Raw genomic sequence first — 20,086 nt, 5'->3', positions numbered from 1 at the left:
TTCATATTGACTGTATTTATTATTGATTTCTGCCTTCTAACCATCTACCTCTATAAGCGAAGCAGACTTTAAGTCACTTTGGGATCTACTTTCTTGAAGACTGACTATTTTCACTTGATCCAATAATACTGAGTTGAGGGGTAAATTATGTATACTGCAGATGGTAATCACACTCAGCTCTCTCTAATCGTTGCATGGTCTATATGGACCATTTGGCTTAGGGATGACAAATATAGACACTCCTTTAAGGGACATAGAAAGATAAATACATCTATTGATAAAGCTCTGTTCCAACTATTCCTTCAGTGGCAGGTTTCCTTAGGTGTTAATGGATACATTATTCCTTGGGTATGGGGGCTTCAAAATGCATGTCTATTGTACAGTCATATACCAGTTGTGGGGGTAATGTACTTGCTCCTTTCTTGCTGAACACATCATTTAAGTCTTGATAGGCAGAGGACATATTTAACTCTTTCACTTGTTCTTGTAGGGGGAAACATGTCAAATGAGGTTTAAACTGAGTTATAGATCTTTCTTTGTTTGTAATATGCTGAGGTCCTCAAAATGTATTTGTCTTCCCAATCTAACTCCGATTGGGAATTCATAACCACTTTGTTCATAACAAACGTTGAAACATAGGAGTGAATATTACATATAAAGATACAGATTTGATATGCCCATTTTCAATTGCCAAAAATAAGTGTGCATCTCTTGATGGCAGCGGGGTGATATCTAATCACAAACTTGCTTCTGCTAAAGTTTCCTGAACTAACAGAATGCTATGTCTTTCATGAACATTTTTATCAATAGAGCAACCAGAGGTTCCACACAATCAATCAAGGCTGCCAAATTTACAGGAAATTATGGTGTATTAATATGGAGACTGGCATTGAAATAATGCATTCTTTAAGAGCAACCTCTTTTTGACATGAAAGACTTGTCTTAGGTTTGCTCTTCAGAGGCAAGTCTGTTAGTTTCCCTGAAGTGAAGGACAGTGCCATATGAAATGACTACAATGTAAACTAAGTCTCTCCCTTTCCCTGTGTTCTCTTTCCTCCATGGTCAAAGTATGACACCTTGAGCCTGTCTGCATAAGTTCCTCACTCATCTTTTCAAAGTTCAAGTTTCAGTATTGCTTAGAGTAAACCATCATTTTAGAGGCATCTTATTATCCACCCTTCGTGCATGCTGCCCAGGTTCAATCTGAAGCATTAAATCATTCAATGCCTCACATTCCGTAAGGCAATTTCGTTATGAGATTAAAGCGCCCTTCAGTTTATCTCATAAGTCACCATCGAATCCTATGACTGAAACCTCATCAGTCCAATTAATTTCAGCCTTTAATTATTGGCAATTAGTAATACAGGAAACTATGTCTTTGTTTCCTTCCTTTAGATTTAATAGACCCATGTCTGCCATTGGTTAAATCGGAGATACGAACTTTCAAAGTTTATCTTTAAAAATCGCATCGAAAAACACAATGGGCCTGATTATGATCTTGGCGGACTGGGTTACTCCGTCACCAACATGATGGATATCCTGTCCGCCATTTTACAATTCTATTATATCTTATAGAACTTGCATTATGGCTGACAGGATATCCGTCCTGTTTGTGATGGAGTATCTCATCCACCACGATCATACAGCGTTAATTTAGTTTTGCTTGACTGGATCAAAATCAAAAGTTAAGGCCGACCATGATGGAGTGCGGGTCAGGTACAGGGACCAGGTTCATGGTCAGTGGAAAGTTTACCTTTGGACTTAGAAACGTTTAAGGATAAAACGTGGCCATGGATGAGTTATTGTCGGAGCAAGCGGCAAACTGGATTCAAAGCTGGGCTAGATGACGGCGGGTTGCTGCAAAGAGGGTTCCCCAGTGCGTTTATCAACAAAGATGTGAAAGCTCTGAGGGGTGCAGTCTTAACACTGTGCCCAGGGAGGCCTATGCATTGCTCAGTGTTGGTTCTGATAAAGCCCTCTAAGTTCAGACTAAAAAACTTTCCCGGAATCTCCTTCAGAGGAGCAACCCAGTAATTAGGGGCCTTCAGGTGATTCAACATCGATGACTGCAGCTTCAAAGGCGATCCAAGGCTCCATCAGTTCTCCAGGCATAAAATTAGCAAGAAGTTTTTAAGTCCCAGTTTTTGCAGTGTGGCCAGGAGGAGTAGACCACCAGTCAAGCGTCTAGGACCTGAGGGACACAACTGGGGAGTTAGGAATCACTCTAACAGAGGCCAGCAGCAGGGTCAAGAGCAGGTCCAGTTGGAACTGGTCAGCTGGGCAGTTGCAGGGAGAGATTCCTCTAGAAGCTTGTTTTGTCCCAGTAGGTCAAACAGTTGGTCAGCCAACTGACCCTTGGAGTACCTTTTGGGGTTCTAGGTTCAAGGCAAGCAGGTCCAGTCCTCCTTCATGTGTTCAGACAGGAGAGCAGTCATTCTTGTGATTCTTCACCGGTACAGCAGTGTTTTGAGGAAGATACTGGGGAGAACTTCTGGCCACTCCCAAACCAATGGGGTAAAAGTTACAAGGGGTTACCCTACCCAGTTATGCAACTACTCTGTTGCAATGTAACCTACCCCACAGTGCTCCTCAATCAAACATGGCAGAATCTTTCTCCTCGTCCACCCCATTCAGAACACTATAAGCCTACCCAGAGGTGTAGCTATGAAATTGGGAAACCCTTCCCCTGTAGTCAGTCCAAACTAGTTCTTTGAGCTCCCTATTCCTATTGGGTTTGGAGGTAGTGAGGCAGGCCGAGGTGTGAGCTGCATCTGCCAGTGACAGCTTAGGCATCGTTTGAAGACCAGGAAGAGACTGGGCACAGCCCCCAAGCCAATCAGCTTAAGGAAGAAAAACACCGCCTCACCCAACCCCTATGTCCACTACCTGACTGCAATCCACATCTCAACACAGGGGAGCCATCAGCTGTCGGGTGACATTGGACACTGCCAGAAAGGCCCCTTTTGGCTTAAGCAGCAAATTGACAACTTTTTAAATGTGTCATTTTCAAAATAATTTGATAAAATCTGACTTGACAATTGAATTGGATTTTAAATTATAAAAATGAGAGTTTGAAACATGTATCTAGCTGCTGCCAAACTGAAATTAAACACTACATGTTGTTACAGTACAACGAGTGTTTTTCTATAGAAGGGTCAGCCTTGTTACAATGAAAAATTTGTTGAATGTTTTTTATTACCAGGACATGTAAACCATTAAATATACATGTCCTACCTTTAAAATAACCTCCCCTTGAGTCACTTAGGGTTTACCTTCGGGTGACTTATAAATATTAAAAAGGAAATGTTTAGGCCTGGCAAAATATCGAACAGCGAGCATAAGTGTTTTTCCTATCATTTTTCAAAGCTAATCTCCTCATAGTAGGGACGATGGAGACTGAACAGAAAAAACCTGGGAGAGCACAGTTTAATTAATCCTGTAATGGGCAGAAAGGGTAAAACCATGTGCAAATAACATTTGAACCCAATTTCCCACTTTTCACATCACTCGAAAGGAGGCTATAGAGTTTGCTTACTGTCTGTGTGAACCACTGCAGAGGGAAGTTTTGATGGAAGTGATGCATTACAGATTGCCCTTCATGTGGAGTTTCTTTTATCCGTATTCCCACCTTTCTTCAGAAGAGCTTCAGGTTACAAGTTAATGATCAAACGTAGGTGTTTGATGGATAAGCAAAAATGATATAATTTTCCCGGAAAGGTGGCAGAGCTGAACTATTTCTAGCTCAAAATATGTCACCTGCTTGGAAACAGACATCAAATATCAACATCTAATATTTAATGTCCTCCTGAGTCAAAACTCCTGGGTCATCTAGTCAACTCGCAATTCAACCTGCAGCTCCTGGCACCTTGCCAGATAGACTGCAGCCGTGTATTTGTAGCACATTTTCTTCTAAAATATTTGCTTTCTGCTACACCCTCCAGAATGGCACTATGTGGGATTGAGCTACTGCATTTTTAGGGACTTTGCATTACATTGTGGACCAAGCCATCATCACTGGGATATACAGCTTGCTGTTTGATAAAAGCACAGTGGGGGTTTGGCTATAGGAGCAATAGTTGGATTTATTGTCTGAAAGGTGCCAGAACAATTCTGCAATTGCCACAGTATGCAGCTTGAGATATGGAAGTAATTAACCACAAATGTGTGCCTCGCTTCTCTGTGCTCTAGCAAGCAGATTATTACTTATGATGAGGCTACTGTTTGTCTCTCGCTCTGTTAATAGCAGCCTATTTGCTTTGGGTGACTATCTATACAAAATCCAAATAAAGCTATACAGTGATTTATGGCACTGCTCACAAGTAACATTCCACCGCCAGTGGTGGGAATATAATACATTTAGCTGCCTCAGGTAAATCTGGCCGCACCCATACAATGGTTTTGGCCTTTTTGCACTCCTAAATTCAAAACAAGTGCACAAAAAACTAATATTTAAGTACAATTCCGATTTCTGATTTAGAGAATTAGTAACTCATTTTTTTTACGATAGGAAAATAGATCTAAAAACATCAATTCTGTCATTGTGGTGCAAATTCAGCAGATCCATGGATAAGGGCAGGTTTCGGAAGGTTTATTGTGGGTTGAGGATATCCACCTGTAGAAGCTAGTGAACAACCACAAATCATAGGTTTGTTGGTGTTCACCAACAGTTGCAGAAGACTCTCGGCCTAGAAATGCACACAAATAGAGTCCAGTGAAGAGGGAGAAGTATATGAGCATTCAAAGTGACAATGGTGAGGTACTCTTTAAAACATCCATATGGCTATATTATATAATGTGAATATGCCCATTTGAGTTCTATTTTAGCGTGCATAATTATACACCTGCTTAAATTCAGGATGGGAAAATGTGAATACTGCTAGTTCCAGCAGTACATATGGAAAAGACGGAAATCCTGGAGCATGTGCTACATTCTTCTCAGATCACTGAGAATCAGTTCCCAAGTTAGAAGTAAGTCACCACCTACAGAGACCTCTGACTGTACAAAATAATATACTAGCTCCAAAGCAATTTGTAATATCATTCAAATCTCAGACACAGGGGTTCATCCATTTAACTCTTACAACTAAACAATGTGTCTGTAGATTGTTGCCACACTCATGGTCCAACGAATAAACTTTAAGTTGCAGCTGGAGACACCTTTGAGTGGTAAAATAAGTACAAACATGTAAAAACATAGAAACTTTCAATGAAAATGCATTCCATGTTCACTAACTTATAGATAACTAATAGCTAGACAAAGGGAGACCTCATCTACAAGAATATACCAGCATTATCTTTGAGAATTTATTGAGTGAATTGAACAAATTCTGTTCTCGGTGTACAACTCTTTTCCCACCAAATGTTTCGAGTTAAACGTGAGTAATGAATCTGAACCTTCTTCAGCATATATAATTAGTTACGTTTACTTACTGCAGATGTGAGTTGGGCTAGAGCTTGAAGTTGAAACATTTCATTGCTGACTTCCATTGTATGTTGCAGTCTTGCTGAAGAACTTGAAAGAAAATAAAAGTATTAATTTCGAGCTAAAATGTATTGGCTCGCGTTTTAATAAACAGCTATGTTTTAAACGTCTGTTAAATGTAAGATAGCAATAAGGGAATCGATCAGTTGTACATTACTATTAAATCATACATTAGGAAATTATGGTTTTGCAATTATGATATCAAGAGTTTCCAGCATACAGTAAGGACAAGAATACTAAAAATAAGTATTTTCCCTGTGTTATCTGTCTTCAAAACCACTTAAAACCACCGCGAAATCCACCTCGAAATTCCGAAATTCTGGTCAAGTCTTGCACTTTAGGCAGATATAGATTTGCTAGTAGGGGGAGTAACAATCCGATATAACATGTTCCACTTACTTCAGTAAATCCACATCATGTTCCCTACCACCAGAAGTCAAAGACTTGGTTATTCAAACAATATTTGTAAAATGTATCCTTGTCAACATCTTCGTCCATTATGTGCATTTTGCAAATGTTATAAAATATACATACATACAGAATCCTGAGCACTTGCTCAGCATAAAGGGAATATGGTAACAACACATGCAAGGAGGACCTGATATACATGTGGTACATACTAATTTGAAACAAAGATTTGCATTCTAGGTGAATACATGATTAATTAACCATCATCTCTCCACCTAAAAATAAATAGTTAACTATCTTTTGTTTGTGATGGCACACTGTAGCCAATAGAAATGCTTCACAAGTAAGTGTGAGGCAAACTACAGCTGTACATTTACAAGGTAGGAAAAAAGTTTGTCACTTACCCTAGGGATCTGAAACTATTTAATGCAAATGTTGATCAATGCTTTGCATTTAAAGAATCATTGAACAATTAGTGCATTGACTGACACTTCTTGAATTCTGGGAGCCTAATGACAAACATTGATCAGAAAGTGTACAGTGTACTTGTACCAAAAGACTTGTAAGGAAAAACTTTAGAAAAATCTGACTGTTAGTGCAGGTTTGCCAATCAGCCTTCTGGGAAGTGGTGTCAGTGGAATTTATCGGCTGGCAGTCTATGCCCCTGCCCCTAAATCCTGAAAAATGCCCTAACCACCCTATACCCTTACCCATCCCCAAAACAAAATTAACACTGTATGCCCCTACCCACACCTAAACCCTAAAAACACACTTACCATCTTATATGCTTACCCACCTCTAAATGCTAACGACACCCTTACCACCCAATACCCTTACACACCCATATACTCTAAAAACACATTTACCACCCCAAACCCTTACCCACTACTAAACCCTAAAAATATTCTTACCACACTAAACCCCTTCCCACGCCTAAACTATAAAAACACCCTTACCATCCTATGCCCGACTCACCAATAAAACACTAAAAACACCCTTGACACCCTATACCCTTATCCATCCCTAATCCCTAAAACACCCTTACCGCTCTATGCCCATACCCACCCCTAAACCCACCCTCACCACTCAATACTCTTACCTACACTTAAGCCCGAAAATAACCTTACCACCCCATATCCTTTCCCTTCCCAAAACAAAAACCCTAAATCATCCCTACAAACCAATACCTTTACCGCCATAAATCCTAAAAATACCCTTACCACCCAATGCCCTTAACAACCCCATAACCCCAAAAATACCCTCACCACCACAAAACCCCTAGTGAACCCTAAGCCATAAAAATACCCTTACCACCCAATACCCCTATCCACCTTAAATCCCCAAAACACTCTTACCACCAATACCCTTACGCACCCCTAAATCCAAAATTATATATAGGTTATACATAACCCAGTGGTGGTAGCCAGTAGGTAGTTATAGCAACAGCCATGTTTCCGTAGGAAACACATTTTTTGACTTTCCTATATCTTTGACACCTTTTGCCGAATCTTCACAAACTTTCCCCCAAAAAAATGTGCCGGTGATTCTTGCTGCCCATGGCAAGTTTCAAGGTGATCCATCAGTGGGGGCTGAGGAAAAGGAGGTGTCAAAAAAGTGAGTTTCCCTTGTTAATTCTCATAGAAGTTTTGAACACGACAACAGCCCAAACCACTGGACGGAATTACACCGAATTTCGATTCGTTTACGCAGACCACACTTACAGTTCTTTGGTGTAAAACCATTCAGTCGTTGTCGAGAAATTAAAGGAAATCCAAATTTGTATATCTACGATTGCGAAGCCTTCGCTAATAATGACAAGCTTGTGCACAGATCTGCAGAGCTCTGATTGGCTGCCAACACTTCAACCAGGAAGTGCTGGCAGCCATCTTGGGACTTGGCTCAGCTAAGAGCTTAAAGAAAATATGAAAAAAAGAAAAGGGGACAGGGTAGGGATTCCCTGACCCCCAAGCCTTGGGCTTGGAGTCCCAGAGGGACCCTGGAGGGGCAAAAAAGAAATGTTTTAAAACACATTTTGCCATGAATTCACAAAATTCGCAGCAACATTTTATTTTTTTAACAAAATAAGCATGGGCTCCCTTGCTTGTTTTGAAAAGGACCGGTGGATGGGCATAAGTCCTGGGAAGTTAAAAAAAACAGAAAATAAAAGCGAGGGGGGCACATGTAGTCCCCTTTCTGAGGCTCTTTGAGCCCTGGGTTCCAACACCTCCCAAAAGCTTTGTTTTTTAATAAAATAGGGAGCCATATGGATCTCCCTTCAGGGGCATGTAGAAGTCCAAGGGGACCACAACCTCCCCATGGCAATAATAATTTGTGAAGGGCCCACGGACCCGCCCCCCCGGACTTTGGGAACCTCCACCGGGACTAAAAACTAATAAATACTGGGAGGGGGGGCGATGCCATATACGGCCCCAGGGACCACCACCTCCCCGAAGCTGACCCATACACAGAGAAGGAGGGGGGCCATGCTGCCCCCTCCTGGAGTCATATATTGTTCAGGGGACCGCCACTCCCCAGGGCCGGCTCCTGCTTTGTTCTGGGGTCCCTACTTCCGGGACATAGCTGTTTGCTTTGAGTGAGCTGACAGCTCCTGCCAAGCAAAAGCAAACACTCCGCTTCCATCAAGTGGGAGCTGTCAAACAACTCCTGCTTGCTGGAAGCGGAGGTTTCATCTCTTTCCCTGTCCACAAACATGTGGGCAAGGAAAGTGATGAAATTATTGCTCTTGTACACAGGCAGCTCCCTGTGTGCATTGACAATGCCGGCTCCTGCAGGAGGCTGGGAGCCAGCTGGGACCGTAGGGCCTTAAGGCTCCCCCCACAGTCCAATAGCACATTGGGAGCCCTGGCTTTTACCAGGGCACCCAGAAAGTTGTGGCCGGACCCAGGGGATGTGGTTTTCAGGGCCGTAATCAGCCCGGGGGGGGGGGGGGTGCACAGCCCCCTCATCCATAGAATTATACATGTGTTACCGAACGAGGTAGCACTTACTAATTATCTAGTAGAAAGTACTCCAGTTGGGTAGACATTTTGTGCAAAGCTGTGGCCTCTTCTCAGATAAATAAGCAGGTGTGGTTCTATTATCGATTGGATGCTCATTTCACAAAAGGGAAGGCAAAATAGAATTATACATTTGAAATATGTTACTTTATTGAGCATTTAAAGGTTATAAGAAAACTTGAATTGAAAGAGAGAGTGCTGCATTGGCCGAGACATTACAGGCAGAAAATCATACCACTGATCCACCAATACTCTGCTTATTGAATGGAAGCAACGCATTTCTATTTGGGGAAAAACCGGGGTGTGCTATATAGAGAATAAAAGGTCATTGTTATGCAGAAGGTACTAAACTTCTGCCCACTCAATCTGACACTAACAGATCTTACATTAAAGTACACACAGGTTCACTATATCACGGTGTGCTAATTGGATCACTGAAAGAATATCGACTACCACAATATCGAGTACCCAAAATATCGAGGTGAAAATATCTACTACAAAAATATCGAGTTTGTATGTACAAACAGGTAAGTACAAAAATATCGACTACAAAATATCGTTTACAAAAATATCGTTGTAAAAAATATCGACTTTACTAAAAACAATGTTTAATTACATTAATATAAAAAATTAATTACTAAAATATAATTAACAATACTTAAAATAACTTTTAATAATTAAATATTTAATGAAAGTAAAAAAAATATATATTTTTAATCATATTTCTTAAAACATATATATATAGTAACAACATTTAATTAAATAATAGGCAATATTGTATATGTACCCCAAAAACCCAAAACTGACCCTGAACCCTAAAAAAACCCCTTTACCCAAAAACTGAAAACTGACCCTGAACCCTAAAAATACCCCTTTACCCAAAAACTGAAAACTGACCCTGAACCCTAAAAATACCCCTTTACCCAAAAACTGAAAACTGACCCTGAACCCTAAAAATACCCCTTTACCCAAAAACTGAAAACTGACCCTGAACCCTAAAAATACCCCTTTACCCAAAAACTAAAAACTGACCCTGAACCCTAAAAATACCCCTTTACCCAAAAACTGAAAACTGACCCTGAACCCTAAAAATACCCCTTTACCCAAAAACTGAAAACTGACCCTGAACCCTAAAAATACCCCTTTACCCAAAAACTAAAAACTGACCCTGAACCCTAAAAATACCCCTTTCATTTAACATAATTAGCAATTAATCAATTAAATAAAACTAATTACCAATTACATTTTAATTAATTAACAAACATTTTTTAATTAACAATTAATTAATTATTACTACCAATTATTAAATTAACATATTTAATTAATTATAATTAAATTACTTCCCACCCTATTCCCCTATAAACCCACAACCCGCTAGAGAAAATACATTATTTTAATTGACATAATTAGCAATTAATCAATTAAATAAAATTAATTACCAATTAAATTTTAAATAATTAACATATATTATTTAATTACCAATTAATTAATTATTACTACCAATTAATAAATTCACATATTTAATTAATTATAATTAAATTACTTCCCACCCTATTCCCCTATAAACCCACAACCCGCTAGAGAAAATAAATTATTTTAATTGACATAATTAGCAATTAATCAATTAAATAAAATTAATTACCAATTAAATTTTAAATAATTAACATATATTATTTAATTACCAATTAATTAATTATTACTACCAATTAATAAATTTACATATTTAATTAATTATAATTAAATTACTTCCCACCCTATTCCCCTATAAACCCACAACCCGCTACAGAATTAAATTACACAATAATTAAAAAAATAATTAATTAAAAAAATAATAAAATAAATTGACACTTTTCACACATATTATAACATAAACACACTATAAATAATTAAATATTATTTAAAAAACTATATTTTTTACTATCTAGATTATATACTTGGATATTTTCACTGTCTATATTATTTACAGTCGATATTACTTCACTTACCTTAAAAACGATATTTTGGCTGTCGATATTCTGTCTAGTCGATATTTTCTCCAAACGATATTTAAAACTCGATATTCTGTCCAGACGATATTTTGGAGTCGATATTATGTCTGTGCACCGTGCTAATTGGCAGCGCTGTGCTCAGATGTTGCAAATACTGAAGTATCACCGATATTCTAAGAATGCAGAGAGAATACTGACATTCTTCTATACGTTCTGAGAATAGAGGGTGAGAACTCACTCAGAACAAGTGGTAGCCTCCTAGTTTGTCAGATGGCAAACCTAAATCAGGGGCACCAACGTGCCACATATGTCATGTGCAAGACTACACAACAGTGCCATGTCACAGTGGCAGTTTTTTGTCTTTTTTTGGTTCAGACCCATTCATTCATTCTGGCTCAATCTTAATGACAGTTAAAACTCACACAGCAGAATTCAATTGGTAAGGAGACTGGAACCGCAATTGCGCCACTCCAGTGTGAGGGTTATCAGAATTTAAGACAGCAGCCATACTGAATTCATCGGTTTAAAAAGAAAACACATTTGTAATCTTGAACCATGTAGCAGGTGGATTGAGACAAAAATGCGCCTGTAATGAGATTTCTGATGACATTGAACAAAATCACAGAAAAAGTAGCTGCTCCATCTATAGTACTCACTAATAAGATATCCATAAGTAAAGTAAGTATACTTGTAAAGCACACTGTTACTCCATCTCGGAGTGTCCTGGCGCTGTATACCGCTGGGGAACCCGTCCTGGCTTTCCCTGTGAGATGGTCCCTCCTGGGCACCTCCAAAGTGAAGCCAGGCATCCCCGGCACTGATGGGGCCGTTGTGGAGATTAAGCAAGCTATTGCCCAGAGTTGCAGAGTGGGACCCATGGTTAGCGTAGGCACCTCGGCGTGAATTATCGAGTCTGCGGACATTGACCCAAGACCCTGCCGCGTTGGGAATTGAACCCTGGTCCCGGGCCGATCTCTGCTTCAGGGTCTGCTGCTTCTAACCAGTGAGCCACACTTCCCCAAGTGCAGTACTGTATAGAAACACATGGCACAATGGTCGTACATCTGACTCCAGATCAGAAGGTTGAGTGTTCAAATGACGTCGGGGGCAAGTTTTTACAATTAAGACTATAATATGTGGTAGCGTTGCCATTTTAATAGAGCTTTTGTAATGTTAATTGTGCACATTCTGAAGAGTGTTTATAAAATTGAGTTCATGTCATTCTTCAAAGCATGGCTATGTGTTATTTATTGATGGCAGATGGGTTTAGAGAAGAACAGAGTTTTACTAGGAGCACACTAATGGTGGGGCTTGCCTTTTAAAGCATACTACATACACACCATATTTCTGAATGGTGGCTTTAAAATTGGTCCGGATTAAGGCAAGTCAGTAGGAACATATCACCTCTCTGTAAGTTACAAATCCTCTTTTCTTTTGAAAACCTCAATTACCACAGCTTCTTTTCCCTATTGTGTGTCACAGATGTCAGTTAGTGTCCTCTTTAAGTCTCTACCCCTTGCACTTCGGTGATTGTCACCCATGTTGTATGCTTTGCTGTTCAGTCTTTTCAGTGTTTACATTACAGTGGTGGCTTGGGGTAAACTGACACCACATCCAGCTGGCAATGCCTCATGCAGAACTTGCCCACTGTTGCACATCTAACAAAATGAGTGTGCAATATTCTCGTTCATTTTTTAAAGGCACTGAACAGAAGTGATTGGATGCGATTGATAATTAAGCAAATTAATTTAAAGCCTCAAAATAATTGTTGTAATCAAGGATAAGTGCATTTCATAAGGATAACCTTGGCAGTGAAGAGTAGACCTTTTTGTAAGATTTGCTTCTTAACGTCACCCATCCTCAAGCTGCAGATCTGGCTTTCAAACTATACTTATCAGCTTTGCTCTTACTTCCAAACCGTGATACAGCCATTGGCCCTGTGCATGAGAGCATCCCTCACACTGCTGTGCACCTTTTATTTAAAGGCGCTCAAGGTGGCCATTTGGAACCGCCACAGTTGGGCAGGTGATCGAAAGCTGAAATTGAGAATGCAGCAACATTAGACACCACCAATCGGTCACTGCCAGCACCTGGCTCTATGACCTGGCCCATGCTGCCCTCTATATCCAAAAACTGGTGCCCAACCCCATCTCTAACTTCACAATTAATTTGAAAGGTAAACTCATACAATAGTGTCTGTAAAAAGTGTGTGGCCCACTCCACCCTAATAATAGCCATATTTTCATATCCAATAGGAATTCAGTGAACCCAATTTCCTATATTGTGTTAAGGCGACTGACACCCTAGCTATACCACATTCTCCAGACTTTCACCCAGAACAAGAGGGAGAGAAGGGAGTAAGCAGGAGAAAAAGAATGAAAAAGATGGTGACAAAGGGAAGAAGCAGAGACAGAAAGGTTACAGAGACATTACAGTTAGGCATTAGCATTACAAAAACTTAGAAATTCACTAAAAACACAAATGTGACAGGGACGTTAAAGTTTGGATGTAAAATCTAAAACAAAACTTAAAAAACAAAGGTTACAGGGATGGTATAGTTAGGAAATAGAATAAAAACAACCTTCAAATTTAGAGAGAAAAAACAAAGATGACAGGGGTGTTCTAGTTAGTCACAGATTTCACTCATACAAAACCTTTGAAATTCAGCAGTTATAGTTACCGAGCTAACTATAACTTACACCCCCCACAATGCACTGCATATGACCTCACGTAATACATCACTCATGACACAGTCAGTGACATCACTGATTACATCATCCAGAGAAAAACACATGTATCCACTCACATCCCATTCAACCTCTCATACACCCACACAACCACTCACATACCCTTTCATAAACCCATACAAATACTCATGCATCCACTGCCTTATGCATAAAGCCACTCAAACACACACTCACTCATACAGCCACTCACATAACCACTCACTCACCGATACAGATACTCACACATCCACTCACCTACTCATACAGATACTAACACATGTACTCAGTCACTGAAACAGTCAATGAGACAAACAGTCATCCATGCAGCCTCCCTTACACTCACGGATACAGCCACACACACACCCACTCACTCACCTATGCACCCACTTACACACCCATTCACGCACTCATATAGATACTCATGTACCCTCTCACTTACCTATATAGACACTCATCCACCTGCTCACTCACTCATACAGCAACTCATGCTCCCTCTCATCCACCATTTACAGCCACTCACACACCTGCACACTCTCCCATACAGCCACTGATGCACCCTGTCATTCACCATTTGTAGCCACTTACACACCCACTTACTCATCTATAGAGTCTATCACATATCCACTCACTGATCCATATACCACTTACACACCCACTCATTCACCCATACAAGCACTCACACACCCGCTTATTCACCCATACAAACATAGTCAAGTCAAGTCAAGTTAGAATTTGTATAGCGCACTACTCACCCAGAGGGTCTCAAGGCGCTTGAGGGAGGGGGGTACGCTATCTATCGAATATCCAAGTTTTTAGTTGTTTTCTGAAGTTCTGAAGTTTTTTAGTTGTTTTCATACACACACTCAATTACACATGGACATAAATAGTTAAACAGACACTTACATAATCTATGTTTTAATATAGAATCACTCATTAGTAGTACACAAACTAAACTAATTTAACTTTTGAGGTACCTAAGTATATATGTTTACCACTCACAAACTTTTAGAAAACACTCACAATCAATAGATGATACCATCAGTGATGTAATTTGAGATGGTATCAGTGATGTCTCTGACCATGTCATGAGTGATGTAATATGTGAGGTCATAAGCAATACAAGTAAAGAGATCAGTGTAACTATCAAGTGTAGTATAATGAATTGTTTTTAATTATAAAAACAGACATAACATTCATATTAAAATGATTATTTGTTTAAAAAGACATCAATTTGATGACATTACATTGACAGTATTTGATTTTTCTCCATATACAATTTGACATTAAAAATACAATACAGTTTAAAAACAAGGGTGGCAGAAATGTAATCTTCGACGCGCGGTTTGGCGCTAGTGGCGCACACATGGGGGAACCGCTCCTATCACATAATACTCAAGATCACTGACTTTATTGGAGTGAACAGCTTTGAAGTGCAGAGCAACTGGACAGTTGGGATCTGAGTTACTAATCGCACAAAGATATTGTAGTATGCGATTAAAAACAGGTAAATCTATATATATATATATATATATATATATATATATATATATATATATATATATATATATTCACGCTCCAAGGTTGTCCACCATGTGAGTAGCACGCTAGCAGCAGCTTTATTTACGTGTAGGTGAGGACGGGGATCCGCTTGTAGACGCCGCTCCGTAATGGATCTGCCCGACGCGTTTCGAAGCTCCATCTGCTTCTCTTCAGGGGCTTTAACGGAAGCGGTGTGCGCACCCGCTACACTTCTCCAATTATATAACTCGCCCGTCGATGGGAGGCTCCAGTGAGACTTCTGGGAAGTGTAGTACGGAAAGCACACAATCAAGTCCTGTATGGACTCCACAAGTGGGCCCGTCCTCGATTCCTATCCAGTCCAGCCGCAGAGTATGCACCACCCCGTTAACGTGGGGGTCACGGCAGTGAAGTAGCAGCCGTACATGGAATCGAGGACGGTCCACATCAGCCTCATCAATAGATTTGAGCTCAGCAGCTGAGAGTGACACAGAAGGTCACCCCACAAGGACAGAGCAGTTGGGGTTTACCAAACTATCCCTCGCTCAGGAAGTAAACTGCCTGTGCGAGGATCGGAGGGACACCCTGAGACCCCGGAAGAAACCACATGCCAATGCCACTCAAGGCGCCAAAGAGCCAACCGCAAGCGGCTCGAACGGCGCCAACGCCGCAGGATCAAACAGGGGCGGCATGAGAAGGAACAAACGCGGGAATTGGAAGAAAACTTAGTGAGTAACTCCGGGTCTAAGTCCGTTATAAATCTAACCAACATGGTGCTATCTGAGAAGGAGGTAGCTATTCTTGGATTAGGGCTGTCATACTGTCCTCCCAGAAATTTTGATTATGCTACTACTCGCATGGATGCATTTAGATTTATAAGGAAGCTCAAGCTGAGCAAATACCACCGATTACAACCATACAAAAAGACAAAGAACGTGCAACAACAAAGTCCATCTCCTCTCACGGCAGGAGATACATCCTCCTTTAACGAAATATGGTCACTGCAACAAGAGGGAGCAGAGGTCAGCCTTATGGAAACCCCATTGACGGGGGCAGGAATAGAGATTGGCACTACTCCATTTAAGGTAAAATCCACTTTTCTTCCAATTATGCCCCATGACAATTTGGATGTCTATCATGACTTTATCATAGAGGACCTGAAAAAACTGTATACCACCACAAATAAAAAGCATGTTGCAATTTACAGACAAAACCAAAACTACGAAAATCTAGTAAGGAAACTGAACAAGAACAAGAACATTGTGGTTAAACAAGCTGACAAAGGCGGTAACATTGTGTTGTGGGAACGAGACCTCTATGTAAAGGAAGCTGAAAGTCAGTTGGGGGACCAATCGTGCTATAAAAAAAGTAATTTTGGGGCAATCAAAGCGGCCTGGAATGATCAGAACTCTAAATTAATAGCATGGAAGAGTGGTGGCTTGATTTCCAAGGACGAATTCAAGTTTTTGAAAAAAGATTATCCAATTATTCCTACCTTTTATATGTTGCCAAAAGTGCACAAAGACACTTCTGTCCCACCTGGGAGGCCCATTATATCTGCGATTGATAGTTCCACTGAGAACATCTCAAGATATATTGACTATTTTCTGCAGGAATGGGTGACACAACTTAAATCGTATGTCAAAGACACTACTGATTTTTTAACCAAATTGGAGAATGTGGTTTGGAGTGAAGAGTACTGTTTGATGACTCTGGATGTGAAGTCCCTTTATACTTCCATCAGGTACAACGATGGGATTAAAGCAGTTGAACATTACTTAAACAAAAGGCCCATGAACTATGTACACCACAATAGGATGATCATCGGCATGCTGAGACTATGTCTAGAACAGAATTACTTTTTGTTCTATGGTCAAATATACCAACAGATAAGGGGGGTGGCCATGGGGGCCTGCTTTCCCCCCAGTTTCGCGTGTTTACACATGGGACTGTGGGAGGAGCGGGTCCTCATGGGGGACCACGAAGCCATCATGAGAAATAACATAGTCCTGTATTGCAGGTACATAGATGACTTATTCTTTGTATGGAGGGGTGATGTGAATGAAGCAATTGACTTTGTATGTAAACTAAACAATAACAACTATAATTTGGAGTTCACTTCCGTAATACACAAGGAAAGAATAAACTTCCTAGATGTAGAAGTGTACATCAAGAACAATGCTTTGGAAACAAGAGCCTATAGAAAAGAGACCTCAGGTAACACTCTCTTACACGCTACCAGCCAGCACCCCGGACACCTCATACGTAGCATTCCCTATGGGGAAATGTTGCGCATGAGACGGCTCTGTAGTACTGAGATTGAGTGTGATAAAGCACAGAAAGACAGCAGGAGCCGCTTTTTAGAGAGAGGATACAGAGCGGATGTGGTGGACAGTGCTATAGAGCGTACGAAAAATATTCCAAGGGCACAGGCCCTGAAAGGTAAGGGGCTGGTAACTGAAACCAATTCGGAAACCATACAATCAAGGGCAATTGTCACCTATAGTGTCCAACATGCTGAAATTCGGAAGATTTTCAGCAGAAATTGGAATTTGGTTAAGAGAGATCCAATCATCGGCAATCTGGTCCCTATCAAGCCGCAATTAACTTTCCGAAGGTCTCCGTCAATGGCAAAAGCTTTAGTAAGCAGTACTCTGGACAAGCCTCTCTCAGGAACCTGGATGGACCTCAGCAGAGGTTTTAAAAGGTGTCCTTTTTGTAAGGCTTGCCGGCAAGGGTTAAGTAAAACCCATTATTCCATCCCATTCCATGATAAGCCTATAGCTATCAAGCACAGACTCACGTGCAAAACTGAATACGTAGTATATGTGCTGCAATGTCCTTGTGGGCTATGCTATGTGGGCAGCACTCGACTGCCCGCCCACAAACGGATCTTGCAGCATCTTCGAGCCATTTCAGGTAAAGATCCAGCTTACCCTGTCGCGCGACATTTTGAGCAGATCCATAACAGTAATCCAGATGGATTGGTATACTTCTTAGTGGACACGATCCCGCCCCTCAAAAGAGGGGAGAACAGGGATGCTCAATTGAGGCTACTGGAGACGAGATACATTCTGGAGTTAAACAGTAAGGCCCCGGGAGGCCTTAACGCCACCGAGGATATGTATACCTGTCTATGATAATATTGGCTCGAACTTTTATACATCAGTCTGCATGAGAGATTGGGTATCCAACTCCTTTTGGTTAAACTGGGATTAGATAATGCTATGACTAACAACCTGAGTGCTCGAATCCCTGATTATAACCAGATAACTATCATTTAGTTTTTAAATAGTTTTCACACTTATTCACTTTGGGTAAACTTTCCCCAGTATGATTATGTAGGGTATCTATATATGTAACAGCTAAGCAGTTTAACATTAACTTAGACATTTTAGGCAGATGGTAGACCATTGGTGGGGGACAGGGGATTGCGAGGTGGGGGAGCAATTGACTTTGAATCTTCCACTCCTCCCCATTTCCTCACTATGTCTCATAACAGTGTAGCAAGACCAATGCAAACATTGAGGTTATATGAAATACGTTTTTATATGTAAATATGACTTCCTTTTAATTGTTTTTTCTTAACAATATGTAAATATGAATGTAAATAGATTGTCTATTTTTCTACATATTTATTTATTCTGTATATAGCATATATTTTTCTAAACATTTGGAAGGTATATTTCTGTATGATGTTGGGCACTTGCCCTCTAACCTTGCTGCTTGCTGCTAAGTATTTTCTTTTTGGCAGTATATCTATTATGTCTATGATTGCACTTTAGAAAAAATGCACACAGCTGTAAATGGTTTGAAACTAACCATTTTATCATATATACCCTCATCTATGTCTGTGACACATCATGTGATCAAGCCTCTGTGAGAGGTGAAACGCGTCATGGCATTTTGCTGGCTGAACTATATGCACGAAATAAAGCACTGAAAATACTGCACGTATCTGCGGTTTCGTTCCGACGTTATTTGCCCGTGAGGTAATGGAGCGTGATGGATGGCGTCTGTTGAACATATATATATATTACCTACTGGCGGTCGCCAGTAGGTATATATAGTTAGGATTTTTTCTATATGGGATTTTTGAAAATTCTATGTCTAATAACTTTGGCGTTTGTGGACGGAATTGGCTGAAATTTTCAGGAAAATGGAACATTTTGTTTCTGAGCAGCCCCTGAAACTTTGGGGGGGTTTCGTCAAGGGGGGGCCGAGAAAAAAGGGGGGTCCCAAAACGTGTTTTTAACATTGAGTTTTCCATAGGGTGGTTGGCCTCACTTTTAGCCCGAACGGCTGAATGGATTTGCACGAAACTTGGCAAAATTGTAGGGACTGGTAGCCCGATGTGCCTTTGCTAGGTCTCAATATATGTGCTCCAGTGGATTTTGAGAAATTAACGTTCAAAAAAAGATATATATCTGTAACAGCGGACCAGGCAGCGCTCCAGTTCGCGTACTTTTCGCGTTACGGAGCTTTGTGAAGCGAAGCTGATTGGTTCTCCGGCGTCTGTAAACATTCCAAACAGTCCATAGCGGCCGCCATCTTGTCTCTCGGTAGGATCGAGAGACAAGAGGAGGCCAAAGCGAAGGGGCAAATGACCATAAGGGGGCATAGTAGATCCTCCCTGACCCTCTAGGTTTGATGTGGAGGTTTTAAAAGGGCCCCGCGGGGCAAAAAAAAAAAAAAATTATAATAATCGAACGGCTGAATGGATTTGCACGAAACTTGGCAAAATTGTAGGGACTGGTAGCCCGATGTGCCTTTGCTAGGTCTCAATATATGTGCTCCAGTGGATTTTGAGAAATTAACGTTCAAAAAAAGATATATATCTGTAACAGCGCTCCGCTTCGCGTACTTTTCGCGTAACGGAGCTTTGCGAAGCTGATTGGTTCTCCGGCGTCTGTAAACATTGCAAACAGTCCGTAGCGGCCGCCATCT

At 40.6% G+C, this 20,086-nt stretch overlaps 1 protein-coding gene across 3 annotated transcripts in view; it reads right to left on the bottom strand.

The window, feature by feature from the left end:
• Positions 1-20,086, bottom strand: part of RAPGEF5 (Rap guanine nucleotide exchange factor 5) — a 984,395-nt gene that overhangs the window by 531,349 nt on the left and 432,960 nt on the right. For all 3 annotated transcript variants that reach the window (XM_078663509.1, XM_078663507.1, XM_078663508.1), the window contains exon 6: positions 5,431-5,512. In XM_078663509.1, coding sequence (XP_078519635.1) covers positions 5,431-5,512 — 82 coding nt within the window. The remainder of the gene's footprint in view (positions 1-5,430; positions 5,513-20,086) is intronic.

This window comes from Lissotriton helveticus, chromosome 10, assembly GCF_964261635.1.
Source record: "Lissotriton helveticus chromosome 10, aLisHel1.1, whole genome shotgun sequence".
NCBI lineage: Eukaryota > Metazoa > Chordata > Amphibia > Caudata > Salamandridae > Lissotriton > Lissotriton helveticus.
The sequence above is the reverse complement of the archived record's forward strand: the minus strand, read 5'-3'. Positions and strand labels throughout refer to the sequence as shown.